General features: G+C 34.0%; 2 protein-coding genes across 3 annotated transcripts; one reads left to right on the top strand and one right to left on the bottom strand.

Moving 5' to 3' along the window:
* The first annotated feature begins 9337 nt into the window (after positions 1–9337).
* Positions 9338–10724, top strand: LOC116129685 (cationic peroxidase 1-like). The gene is made up of 4 exons (XM_031415411.1): positions 9338–9554; positions 9648–9839; positions 9929–10094; positions 10177–10724. Exons 1-4 carry the CDS (start codon positions 9342–9344, stop codon positions 10563–10565), a joined length of 960 nt encoding a protein of 319 aa, XP_031271271.1. The 5' UTR covers positions 9338–9341; the 3' UTR covers positions 10566–10724.
* LOC116129686 lies at positions 10649–13195 on the bottom strand. 2 transcript variants are annotated; one of them, XM_031415413.1, is made up of 4 exons: positions 12873–13195; positions 12391–12523; positions 11517–11580; positions 10649–11024 (listed from the first exon to the last, which is right to left on the bottom strand). In XM_031415413.1, the coding sequence occupies exons 1-4, from the start codon at positions 13129–13131 to the stop codon at positions 10902–10904; spliced, it is 579 nt and encodes a 192-aa protein (XP_031271273.1). In that variant the 5' UTR covers positions 13132–13195; the 3' UTR covers positions 10649–10901. The 2 variants fall into 2 exon arrangements, with proteins under 2 accessions (XP_031271273.1, XP_031271272.1); XM_031415412.1 differs by having other exon boundaries at positions 10650–11024; positions 12391–12529.
* Between the last annotated feature and the right edge of the window lie 1669 nt (positions 13196–14864).

Here is a 14864-nt window from a genome sequence, read left to right as displayed (position 1 = left end):
TATTTTACACATTTATAATATACGAATTATTGCAATTTTTTTTTTTAATTTAAATAATGAGACTTTATGAATCAATTCTCACATCAATTAGAATAAGTCGATAGCACATTGATTTTAATACAAAGTCAAAATAATTACTTTTGTAAGTTTATTATTAGATATTGATACTTAAAACCCCACTAAGGAATTAATTGACTTTAATACAACACAAAGTGGTTGATTTCGTTTGCCCAAGTGTGCCTTTCACTTATGCTTTATGCTTTAAAATAATACAAAATGATGAATACCACATACGTATTAGCATTTTAGGGGTATGGCAGTGGATTACTGATAAGTTGCGTAATTTGAGTGTTTTTAGGATTGTTTTGATGTTAGTTTAGTTAACTTTTAATTTGTTTTCTTTGTGTTAGTTTTTGTCAAAGTTTGAGATGTGAATAGTTAGCTATTAGTTTGGATAACTTTTGTAGTTTTTAGGCTTTGATTGAATAGAGTGAAGTATTAGAATGAAATTAGTGCTTAAAGCTTAAAGAAGTTGACCATTGCCTAACATTCTTGAAGGCACGGCCATGCCTTGGTAGTTTATCATGGCCATGGTGGTGGAACAAAGATAAAATAAAGAGACCAGAAAACACCATAGCCTAGGCTGTGGTGACTTAAATTTAGCTATGGCCAGGGTTGTGGCGGGAACTATTAGGGTATTTTTGTCAGTTTTTCTTTCCTTTTTCACTTATGACTCTTTTGGGTATTTAAATATAATTGAGATTAGTTATCAGGAGATGAATTTTGCATATTTTGGAGAGAAGAAGACGTATTCCTGGGGCTTGAAGACTGAAGATCAGATATAAGAGTTTGATTTTTGTTTATTTTCAAGTCTGAATATATTTTCTTTCTTCTCTGTTTAGTTCTTTGTTCTTAGGATGAAGTAAATCTATTTTGTTAGGGGAAGATAGAACTGTAATTATGTTTTGAACAATTTTTATTCTTAATACCAGATTTATATTTATGAATTTGTACAAGAGTTTAGGTTTAATGCTTTATGAATGTTGGATTGATTCAATTACCTTGATGATGTTTTGAATAGAGAAGTTAAAGTTTATTGCTTAATTTATATTCATAATTGTTTTATTAGAATAACATTGCATAACGTATTAAAACTAGAAGTAATCGGATAGGGATTTTAGGATTAATTTGTGGTCTACCTAATTTATAACCGAATATGGCGAATTAGTTGTAAATGATTGATGTTTTTATGCTTCTTAATTTTAGAGTAACCGCATAGAGATATGTATTAAGTTGAATATTATGCCTGAATAAAGATAATTGGTCTTAGAGGAATCCTACCAATTCATAGCACAAATGGGCATTAAGAGTAGTTGTCAAACATAGTTAGGGGGAAATCTGTACGCTAACTTCATTAATAATGTTTCACATTATTTATTTGTTTGATTTAGTTATTTTTAATCCATTAGTTTTACACTCTAAAATCTTATTTTATCAAATAACGTGTAGGCAGTTTTAGATAATTATTGTTAGGAACAGGTTAAAATACTTTGGTTTTGGATTACCCATTTTAGAGTGCAGCGGAATATTTACCAAGTAGATTAAGACATTCTCAGTTTTTAACCACATCAAACACAAGTGCAGAAAGTATAGAACACAACCATATACATGGTTTGACTAAATCCACTTTTAGCCTACTTACATGGGACATTGTCTAGATCGAAGCAATCCACTAAGTTAATAACAAATTACTAGATAACGTTCAAAGTTTATCTAAGTTATAGTAAAAAGAACTTCCTGTTCAACTTTACACTTAGCACCACACTTTGAATCCTTAACGTGTAGCAACTTCTTCGGATATTTTTCACACACCCGAAAACAGCTTGTGAAACACCAATCTTCAAGCACTGACGCCACGCACCAGCATTATCAAAGGAATCACGTTCCAAAAGCCATCAAATCTATATTTGATATGGTAAAGTTTTGGCACAAAATGGAAAATAAACATTAACCTTAAGAGAAAGAATACTCTAAGAAATTCAGAGTACGAATTAAATAAAAGATCAAAATGTTGGATTTATACACGCAAGAAAGAGTATTATCTAATGAAATGTTTCTTGCTCAACAATATAGTGCCACGTCAGCCAACAAGGGATAGACCCATATTTTTCCAAATAAAAAAAGTATTCATTCTTTTAGTTTGGACCACAAAATAAATCGGAAAAGATAACTTTATTCCCTAGGACCACCTAAGCATATTATGACATATGTAAAAAGGTCATAAAAAGCAAGAGACAAAGATAACCAATATCTTTTTCACTTTATCAACTTGTGTTGGGTTTCAAATATCTGAAACAAGAGTGTAAGCACAAACCGTTGTGCACACACACACTCGAAACAAACCAAGCCAAAACATAAGTCTGACAGCCTGTGTGCACGCATAATTTATGTGCACACACAACCCATAAGTTTGACAAATATGAATATTCCATAATTACAAATAATTGCTTTGATCTTTGTGGGACAATACTCAAACTCATCACTTTATTGCTTGAACACGACTAGTGCACTTGCTAGGGTTGATTTAGTCACATTAGGTACTGTGTTAGTCTCCTCCGAAGATTAGTCTAGATGTACACTCTTGATTAAAAAAAAAAAAAATTAAAGCCATGAAATATTGTATGTATTTGCAACTAGCTAATAATTAATGAATTTAAAATAAATATTAAGTTAAAACAATAACGAATTGGCCCTTGCCTCCTATCATGAAAACCAACTAAACGATATTTGTAGAAACACTCCAAACATTAATTGGTTTGGGTCCCTCTATTATTGCTCCATGTAAAGCCAAATTTGATTCATGCTCAAATGAGATTTGCGGAAAGCAAGGTCATGTCAAAACTTGGAACTTAATTGAAAGAAACGACACAAAACCTGCCATCCAAAGACAAAAATTTTAATCACCAATTATCTATCATACATTACAACTGGAATCTCATCTGTTGTTCTCACCGTCTAATTTATTTAACATTCATTGGCCCTGAATCCTAATCAAGGGCTATTCTTAACCTTTTGAGAAGAACCAGGCAGGGTTTATTTTATATATACAAAATTTAACTTTGTACTTGTGCAAATGGGGTAGTTGATAAAAGAAATTTAAAAAAAAAAAAGTAGAAGAAGAAGAAGCAAGCTTTATCAAACAAGTGATTTTCCTTTGTAAAATACCAGCAATGTGCCACTGAATTGACCTTATGTTTTGTAGAAATGCTGATAACTGATAGCACAAATTATGAAGAAGATGAATACTGCTATCCAATCTATAATCACAAACGTGCAGCCAGGCCAATCCTTAACGGAGAGGAGGCCCCCGGATTAGACTGCGCATGTCTTGTATAAAACAAAAATCGAGTTTGTGTTTGTGTTTGTGGTTGTGGTTGTGATGCTTTCAACCTAGTCATTTCATCTTAATAATCTGATTTTTATCGGATAAAAACAAAATATAATATATCTGAATTTTATTTTAACAAAATACAAGATAAGATTTTTTTTTTTTTTTTTTTCTCTGGTTAACCTAAAAATTGCTTGAGTCGGACCGTGGTTGGGTTAGCTTGGACAGTACTGTGTTTGTGCAGTGTAGTTTGCAACCCATCGCACCGACCGCACTAAATTAGCAAACCAATTTGCCCTTCTTTAATCGTTGTCACTACAATAATGCCACCGACGTTTAGCGCACTGTTACTAGTACAATTCAAACAGCTTCTTCCACTTTGAACAACCCACAAACAAGCATGACAGATCGATGTTGACCCTAGCCAGTACAAGGTTAAAGAAGCTTCCTGCTATTTCTCCAGGATTAATTAGTATCGATATTATTAGTTTGATAATGTTATATTTATTATAATCATTGTTGGTTTGAGATCTTGAATGAAAAATCTATATCGATTGTATTCAGTTCTTAAATTTTGTTCTTCAAACCCTAAGTTTTGAGCTGGATTGAGAGACTGAATAGTGATCATTTCATTAGAGGTTTCAGTTTGTTGTTGCTTCTACGCTGTAGGGTGAGTTGGATAGTGGACCTAAAAACGTTGATTCTCATCAGCAATTTTCCCAACTTGCAGTACTGTAGTAATCAAGAATCATTCATATTCATGTTAAAGAAAAGCTTCGATAAAAACGCTCGATCAATTAATTGGACACAAATGCACCAAATCTTAAGAAGTTTTTTTTCTTATATGAAATTCTCAAAATTTAACAGTATTGATGTGGTTGAAATCAAAATCCTATATCACAAGCTAGAAATGGCTTTAACTTCAATCAATCCGTACAATTCTGAATTCATGATAATCAAATGCAAGCTGTTAATGGTTCAGGATACTCTTTTAACTTTTAATTCTGTCAAATTCATGCTTCAGGCTGTAAATCACTCGTACAATTAAAACACATTCATACTGCTCAGGTTAGTACTATATACATTTACTACTCCGTACAAATACAAGAACTATGAAGTGTATGGTTTATAGGTGCACACTGTGGCCTTCTGGGTTTTTCCTCTGATGAATTCCCTCTAAAACTTGGTTAAAATTATGCAAGTCCATCATCTTACCTGTGTGTGTTCTGGTGATCAGAACACTGGCACGTAGCAGAAACCATTAATACAGTATTAATGCTTACAAATTATTATCACGGTATTGTGTTTTCTATTAGTAATCAAGAGGGGAATCGGTGGGGATTCAGTACAATAAATTATTAGGTGTTGGTATGGTAAATCGCAGACATTATTGGAATTGGAAATTGAATACCACTGTCCTTATGGTTTGTGCAGATATGAGTTATCTTCCAGTAAATAGTATGTTAAATATTTTCTGTCCATCTTTGGTATGGGTATGTTGCCTCCTAAATTAGCTATTTGCATAGCTTGCATGGCATTGCTCAAGAGCTGACTTGAAATTTTTGTTGTTAGCTCCGCCCTTGACTTGAAAGGATGATAATGACTGTTTGAATTCGGCATTTTATGCCTAAAAAATTAGGGTTGATGCGACCTTACGTTAGCTAGCGCCAATCAGAGTTCAGAAAGTTTCTGTGCCGTCCAGAAGCTGCCACATCGTCAAAAGACAGAAAGAGTATAACTGTCATCAACTTGGCAAACTTAGGCTTTGTCTATGAGTGGATAGGAGTCGCCCATCTGTCTAAGCCCTGCGCGGTTTAAGGATATCTGCTGTGTAATCAGCCAATGGAAAACGCGGTAGGAATTGTATGACACCTGCTCACGTGCAGATTTGTAATCATTACCCTAAAACCTTCTACTATAAATAGAGGACTTCCTCTCTCATTTTCTGGATTTTGAGAAGAAATCCACATTCTTATTCTAACCTTTTACTCTCAAAACACAGATAACCTGCGAGAAAAAAATTGACTCGATATTCTTCTTGGATAATCAATCACTTATACCTCTGCTCACTAGTCGTTTTACGTGACCTCCTGTAACCTCATAAATATATAAAAGAACAATGGACGTATGATTTACTTTAAGTATCTGAAACGCTTTAAAAATCATCTTTCATTTACTTCATTTATCTTCCATTCACACTGTAACTTCTAAACTAGCTTAATATTTTACAAATGTGCTTAATATTTTACAAGTGTGAATAGTTAATGTCAAACCTGCTTACTTATTGAATGTTGAGCTACACTAATTAATTAATTAGGACCACAATACTTGATTAATTAGCTGGTTTGATTGGTTGCAGAAGCCTAGGGATTGTCATCTCACTGACTTAAATGTGGGATGCTGATCTTTTTCGAATCTTGCGCGGAAAGAATCTTTGACTGGTCGGGCACTGGTCATTGCAGTAATTGCAACATCTTAAATGTGAACGTTTTCTTAATACTATGTTGCATTTTTGAATTAATACCCAAACCTAGAAGTTCCAGCTTACCCATCTAAACAATTAAGATGAAGATCATTATGACAGTCTAAATATACACAATGGAAACCATATGATCAATATGAAATGTCTGCAATATCTCAACTGTCAAGAAAAGAAAATCCTTTAAAAATAATATCACATTGGAGTCTGCCTAATCTTCAAGGCTATAAAACATCTTATAAGTTCATTGGATCAAGGTAATTGCATTGTCTAATCCTCAGGATTACGAACCACCCTATAAGGTCAATAGACCAATGTAATTGCACAAATATAATAGATACCTGATATTCTCTATAATTCGGACACAAGACTCTCTGAGTATAGTTAACTCTAATGACTAAATGGTCACAAAAAGAGAGGCATTGGCTTTCTTTTGAACCAAGTGTTATGAAGTTATTAGCATTGCTTCATAACGTGGTTCCAAATAATTGATTAATGAACCCTTAATTGATTAGTCGCCTAATTAAGTACCATAATGAAATAGCAGAAAAGGTTAATATGTTAATGTATATGGTATCTATCAACTGTATGCAACTAACGTGTTTCTTTGATCAACATTTTGTCAATACAATATTGGAATACTAAATTGTGGTTGGGATAGACTTTTTAACCTGTTGCCAAGCAACTTTGGAGTTGCAGTATGCTTTGCTTTCTACATTGATGCGAATTAATTGACTGTTTGGTTTCTTGTTCAATATTTTTCAGTAACTCATAAGAAGATGAACGAGGGAAAGAGACAATACACTACAAGCAAATCAACAAAAAATAGTGGAGAATGCTATCGTCTTTGACCCTCCAATTCATGGTCTCCTGTATAAGTGATAATCAGTTTTGCCACAACAATGCCACTAGCCAACAGCTTGAAACATCTAATCGATCCAAGGTAAGAGTAAAATGAATTATACAAGGAGAAATGGGGTTTGAATTTCTAAAGTTGTTGCATGAAATTAAGGGCAAATGGCATCAGCAACAGCAGCTACTGCGAGAGATAAGCCATTAATAAAACCTATTGCCACAATCTAGGGCTTGGTAATGGTAGCTAGGTATAAACCTAGGTGTTCTAAGTGCCTTCTTCACTGTGCCTAAGGAGACAGAGACTGAAAACAATTGGGTCTCGATCACCTTCCATATCAGACAAATTAATCTTCTCGAACCCAGATAAGAGGTCCACCATTTGAGATTGAGTTTGTGATAAGGCTGTCAACAATCAACTTGAATGTCCAATAAAGATGGAGAGTAGAGAACTTATTAATTGAATGTCCCAAAAACTTTGAATTATTTGGGGAAGTGGCTACCCTATTCTTAACTCCTCTCACAAAAAAAAGTCTTCAAAAACAACCGACCATTGTACTGTTACAATGAAATACATTTAATGTTCATCATGTTTAATATACAAGCAATGGTATATTCCCATTTGGTGGCCATGCATTGAGATTCAAGAATAAAATTTAAGAGGTAAAGGTAAAATGCTGAATTTGAGTCCATAAATTTAGATGCGTACATTAGCTTCCTCTCTTCCTAATGGAGAGGCCATAATTGCACCCTTTTTTCAGAAAGAAAATAACACAAGACAAGAGATAAGTTGCCCTCTTGTAGCCGTAGGATCGTGACAGAAGTATCAATTATCGTTGACAATGAGGATACATAAACAACTTGCACGAATGGTGACACTGTTGAAACAGACGTGAGTCCCCAGCTCTAGAACAATGAAGCTCTTTTGTTTGTACCATAGATTCCATTGATTGGTGTCTAACATAAAGAGTCGGTAATCTTACTTAGATTCGTCATAATAAACCTTCACAAACAAATCATCACCAGATCATAAAAAGGGTTTAATTTTTTTAGTGATTTTGAGAGATCTAGTGTTGTTTTTGTCAATGTTTCTCAAATTCGATGAATTATATACATTGAACCTAGTCGTTGTATTCGTTTATGAAACAATATTGTACAGTGTCAACTATATATGAGCTTAGTGGTGCAGTATCACAAAGTTGAATCACTGGTTTATAAACTATAAGTTCTGAAAAATTATTAGTGATATGGTATGGTGGGTTCATATGTTTCCCACTTCATATATATTCCATTGAAATATACAATAATGCTAAATGTATAAACAAATCTTTGTAAGATTTGTGTACAAACTGATATGACAGAAAACGAGTAAAAAAGTAAATACAAAAAGTCAAACTCATCATATTCACTTTTCCATTTATTTTTTTGCTACATCAATTTGTATACAAATCTTTGTAAGATTTGTTTGTACCTCTAACATTACTTTGAAATAAAATTGTGCGTTCTTGTGATATAGAAGTTTTCTTACTATTGTCAAAGAAGTATTACAGCTCTAAATCAATCCAAAGTTCACTGATATTGCACATCTTTTAACATTTCCTATTATATAGACAAGAGAATTTTTCGTGCAGCAAAAGGCTAGCTGATAATTGGGCTTGAAGTGGGATGAACTTTACCTGTAATATCAGGGGTTCAAAACGCACTAAACACCTTATAATCAAGAGTACTCACCTAAGCCCCGATTGGGATTAGTCTCATACCTTCGGTACAGGGAGACTTGAGGTTTTCATGGAAAAAAAAAAAAAAAAACAGATTCAACAATCATGGCCCAAACACTGATCTAGAGCTGAGAATTTTTGTCATGGGCTTTGAGCTTGGACATACCATCAATTTATATGTGGCCCATAATAATATAAAAAATAATTCTTTTCTGGGTGCTACTAGTTTTGTTTTGTGCATGTGTGGTCCTGCCATGAGATGGTCATGGAACGTACCAAAAATGATGTTGCAATTGAATAAGAGGAGAGGCTAAACCTCAAGAAGGCAAGATCACAATAATTCAAAAGAACTCATTATTAAACCCAAACACAAATTATAAAGCCCTGCATTTTACTTGCATCTATTGATTAACATGAACTATTTCTATGTTAAATCAATTCCACCATGATTTATTACCATCTCAACGTTTGGTTTTTTATACACATGAAGGGTGACACTTATGTCCAATTAACTTGAAAAAAGCAAAAATTTTACATAGCTTCAACGAAAGAAACAAGAATTTATGGTATTCCCTTGATGGGGTTCTTGTAGGGGCCCTTCCTCATGCAAGATTACTTGTAAAACTTACCCAAACGATTACCTTATGAATCTCAAAACATTAATCTATCACTCCAGGAAAAGTTAGGAAACTACATGCTTAAAATTTAAAAGCCATTGTCATGCTGCAATCATATCAATCCAGAAAACATAAATAACAAAAACGATAAATAATTTATTCATCAAAAAGCTTTAAGTTATTAGATAAGGGTCCAATATAATAGGTTGTGCAGTAGCGGTTGTAGCAATTGTGTAAGTATAAAGGTAAACACCTTCTATGATTGATTACAACTTGTTGAGTTCTCAATGGCAGGTCACGACTTACTCTTTCTGGTCCTGATTGTCGTTAGTGTGGGCACAACGGTTCGAGCAGATAGCCAACTCTCCACAGATTACTACCAGTCCAAATGCCCAGATGCATTATCAATTGTACAGCAAGAAGTTGCAGCTGCAATACAGAATGAAACTCGAATGGGAGCGTCTTTACTTCGATTGCATTTCCATGATTGCTTTGTTAATGTGAGTAATACTACATGAGGTTCACATTTTTTCAGCTAGGCTAATGATGTGTTACATTCTATGAACTAACCATTAAATTAAGACAATGAACAGGGCTGTGATGCATCAATCTTGCTGGATGATAACGCCACCTTTGTAGGAGAAAAAACAGCAGGCGCCAATAATAACTCAGCTAGAGGATACGATGTCATTGATAAGATTAAAGCTAAACTTGAGGAAGCTTGCCCTGGAGTAGTGTCTTGTGCTGATATTCTTGCTATTGCAGCTAGAGACTCAGTTGTTTATGTAATCTCCATGTTCAATAAATAGATCAAAGTTAATTTTTTGATTCTTAATATCTGTTTTAAGTAAAATGTTATGTGCTTAATTTGCAGCTGGGGGGTCCTCCGTGGGAAGTTAGTTTGGGAAGAAGAGATTCAACCAATGCTAGTAGGGATGCTGCAAACTCCTTAATTCCTGCACCCTTTTTTAATCTAAGTGCTCTCATATCAAGCTTCTCTGCACATGGCCTCTCGTTAAAGAACTTGGTGGCTCTTTCCGGTAATCAATTCGATTCCAGTCAGTCCATACTGCAATGTTATGGCAACACTCTTGCTAATTGAATTCCCTAAATGAATTGCAGGCGCTCACACAATAGGCTTGGCGAGGTGCACGTCATTTAGACAACATATTTACAATGATACAGATATTGACTCCTGTTTTGCCAATTCATTGCAGCAAAGCTGCCCATTTTCTGGAAACGATGATGCTTTAGAAAATCTTGACCTCCAAACACCAACCTGTTTTGATAATTTATATTATCAAAATTTGCTGAATAAGACAGGTCTTCTTCATTCAGACCAGGAGCTCTACAATGGGAACAGTTCTACTGATTCTCTAGTCCAAACATATGCCACAAACACTTCTGCATTTTTCGAGGACTTTTCCAAGGCTATGGTCAAGATGGGAAACATCGATCCTCTTACAGGAAGTGAAGGAGAAATCAGGACCAACTGCAGAAAAGTCAATTAAAATAAATAATATTTATTTGTATTATGTATAACAGATTATTGAATATGAATTAATATATAAGGCTATTTAGCCCTATCTTTAAAGATTAAAAAAATTTGTGATATCATTTCAAGTCTTTCTCTGAAAAACCCTTGATACTGCTTTCACAGAGCCTGTTTCTCAAGTACTATCCAGAATTACAACTGCGTATAATTGTTTCCTACAAAAAGATTTAAGGAACTTACATCGTGGTTAACATAGTGGTTATTACAACATATATAAAACTGTTCTAACTATACAGTTACTATTTGATGAGTTAGAATGCCTTGAACGCAGCATAAATTTTACATTTCCTATCTATTCCGACTGATCGGACGCCTCCTCTTCTGACAGTTTGAATGCATCAATCTCTGCAAAGTAAGCTCTCTGCTTCTCAATAAAGTCTTGAGACATGGTATGCAGGGAATCATCTTCCTTCTTCTGCATGAACACCACATATAGATTATGATCTCAGCCAAATGACTAGGAATGCAGCAGCTCACCCTAAAATCTAAGTCAGGATTTCTATGCTAAACCAGGGAGGAAGCTTCAGAAACATAAGACTATGGCAAAATAAAACAGCAATGTAAGATTATAGATAGACTAGAAAACAGGTTTTATAATATGGACCCCAATTTCAGCCAAAAATAAATAAAAGGCAAATGCTGATATGAAGGATATCCTGTCCTCTCAGAAGAAACAAAATTTGGGAATTTGTATGAAAAAAGTGAAGCAAGTGACTATGACAAGTGATCACTCTTTGGCCCAAATTTCATACACAATATGTTCAAGCAATAAAATCAAGAATTATTGTCTCAATATAAAATTTAAAAAAAAAAAAAAAACAGCCATCCTCAATGCTGCAAATACAAAATAGAGTTAGAACATCTATGCACACAAACAAGAAATTAAAGAAACCAAATTTATACAAACCTTTTTACGATGCTTAATAGATGACTTGGATGGAAAAGTCTTTCCATCTTCCTTGCTTTTGACTCTGTATAAAAGGAATGAACATAGAATCAGTATTAATAGATATAGCAACAAAGGAAAAATAGATGCAGAGAAAACATAGCTAATATAAAAAACGCCTAAAGAGAGAGAAAATTGGCACAAAAGTATAAAGAATATATAGATAAATACAAAAGCATTCAGATACAGGGAAAAATAAAGAAGTAGCATATTTTCATGTGAATTAAATTGCATTGCCTTGATTTTGATCTGACTACAGAAGCAAATTTATCATTCAACATATTTACAAATCCTTTTCTAGTGTAATGAAGCAAAACTTCAGCTTGAAGAATTCATATGATTGCAAAAAACCAGCCCAACATTTTTTTACACTCTTGCTTACTTGGATCTAGGAAAGTTTTAAAAGTAAAGTGGAAACTGGTAGTTAGTCCATCAAAACATTTTATTTATCTCTTTTCCCTTCCACTTTCAGTATTCCACACAGAAGCTCAACATTTTTTCAGCGCAGCAGAAACCCAAAGACGTAAAGACCGCAAATGGCAATAGAAAAGAACAGTATTACACTTTCAGCGTTCAGGTGGTTAATTATGAATATTCGAATAGAATCTTATAGTAACATAACAACAGATATTACTTTCTATATCCCCTGAATAGCTTTAGTATGATACTAATATTTTCATTACCAATGGCTATGATTTACTCTCTTTACATTCCATAATTATATTGACCCACTCACAGCATCATTTCTCAGATAAAGTTTAAACACTCAAATTGCAATTAAAAAATTAAATTCCCTAACAAATTAAATGTTAAAAAAGAGAGTGTATATTCATACATATCGGTATTTAAACTAACTGCATGAGAGCCGTCGAAAGGCAGAGCTACTTCCTTGCCTTTATACTTCCTTTTTTCTGCGGTTCTTCTTCTACTATAAACCGAACACGGCTCAACAACCCGACTCTCATCACCTGCACCTAAAGTCAGAACACGCAACACGTATTAATTACCCCTCACCTCAAAATGGGGTATAAAATCCGATGTATATCTAAACGAACTCAAAATCCAATTACATGCATTCATGATTTAAGCTTGAAGTAAAAGCTAAATTCATTTCCAGTATAATTAAAGGCATTATCAATTGACTCTTAAAATAATTAATTAAAGCATAAAACGCGCACATAGATCATACAAATATTGAAATTAATTTCAATTCTACCAAAAACAAAAAATAATAATAATAACAAAATGAAAAACCCAGTTCAAAATTAAAAACCCTAGATGACCAAATCCCCAAATAATCACAAAATAAAACATTACCAGAAACACTCGAAGATTTCACTGGCGTAGAAGCAACAGAAGAGGAGCTAGGAGTTTTGGTTCCAGTTTCGCTGTGGTTCTCATCAGCGGCGTTGGCGCCGACAGCCGACTTGGACTTGGATTGAATTACGGATTTGTCCTTGGGCTCACTGAGTACTTTTTTGATAGCAGAAGAGAAAGAGGGTTTCTTAATGGAAGAAGGAGGAGGAATTGTATTGGTGCAATCCGCGAGAGCTTTTCTCTTTCTTTTAGCTTCCATTTGAAGCGACAAATTTTGCTCTTGTTTTATGTGAAGTTTTTATAACAGAGCAAGCTAATCGGGTCTGGCGGGAAATTCTGGTAGTTCGTAGAGAGATCTGGATTTATCTTCAAAATTAGGCCCATTTAAGGGTTTCTGGCCCAACCCAACCCATCCTATCATATTGTTGGAATTTTAAGGGGTAAATATTGGTGGCGAGTAATTTATTTATATGAGAATAAATATCAAGAAAGATAAACCAAATCTTCCCACTTCTTACGTATCGCCATTTTCATATACGTAAACCCATTGTTTTAAAACTCGGATTGGAGGATAACCCGTTTTACTACTCAAGTTACGGGTCAATCGATCCAACCAGTTAGATCGGCCAGTTAAACTGGTGACGCCAGTAACAATTTAATTTTTAAAAAATTACATATTAATCTTTTGAATTTTAGTATATTACAAAAAATATCCCTAAAAAATTTCAAATTAGTTCCTAAAATTTTTATTTATTTAAAAGTACCCCCAAAAAATTACCGATTAATCCCTAAACTTTTGACATATCTCCAAAATACTCCTAAAATTACAATTAGTCCCTATAAATTTGAAATATTACAATACACTCCTAAACCTTGAACCGGACCGAAGAAGCTTTTGAGTCTCGATAGAATCGGTCTGACCGGCCGGTCTGATCTGGGTTTTAAAACAGAGTGTAATCCCACTTTTATAAAATTAAACATTCATGTACATAATGTAGAATAAATTAAATAAAACATTGAAAAGTGAAAATGCATGTGATGGGATGTAGGTTAGTGTGTAGAAATGGCTTTCAAATCTGCATATGTATCTCAAAATAATAAACAAACAAGGAATGTGCAGCTTCTGCTTATTTAATCTATGACATTTCATGTAAGATTAATAGCATGAATATAAACACAAATCTAATTCATACAACTTCAATAATTGAATCACAAAATTAGTAAAGTGTCAATTCAATGATAAACACAGGACATACATATTAGTTTGTGTTGTAATAACACACTCACACAACCACAGATTATAACCAAATAAACACATCCACAAAAGATTACGAACACAACAGTTTTATCGTGGTTCACCTTTCCAAAAATGGGAAGGCTACGTCCACGTTGAGCTCCAGAAACGTTGAAGCCCACTGCACTATTAGGAAAGCTATTTACAGATTACAGACACAAGATTGAAAGATTCAATCAAACCTGAAATCACCCTATCTGGTAACTAATAGCCCTGGAAACTATACACTAAGAATCCCAGCCAACCGAGAGACAAAACCCCTCAAACAGAATGACAAATCAATCACTCAACCGTTACACAGACCCAAGATTTCAGAACAAAGGATGAACCCTAGCAGAGCAATATCTAACCCTGTTTCAATCGAAAAAGAAAACTTTTAAACCTAAAGAGAAAAAGTTCACTTATATATCGTTGACCAGGATAGACTAAGCACATCCGTTGGATCTTCTCAAAGTTGATGGTCCAGATTCATGCTTGAAACGACAACATGTTGGTTAAGAGACACGGCACCGTTTTGGTCTTCACACTTACAGTTTGCGAAAGATTGAATAAATAAATTAAAGATATGACAAACCTGATTGTGCTATAGTTTGATGCAAACAAACTTTCTTTGTCTTCTGAAAATGATCGATTGTTGATCGAAGGACTTGTCTTCATTTCTAATAACGCACACAAGGACAATACTTTTTAGAATGAGG

This window comes from Pistacia vera, unplaced genomic scaffold (assembly GCF_008641045.1).
Source record: "Pistacia vera cultivar Batoury unplaced genomic scaffold, PisVer_v2 Contig213, whole genome shotgun sequence".
NCBI classification, from domain to species: Eukaryota; Viridiplantae; Streptophyta; class Magnoliopsida; order Sapindales; family Anacardiaceae; genus Pistacia; species Pistacia vera.
Note: the sequence above shows the minus strand (reverse complement) of the source record. Positions and strands in the feature narration are given on the sequence as shown.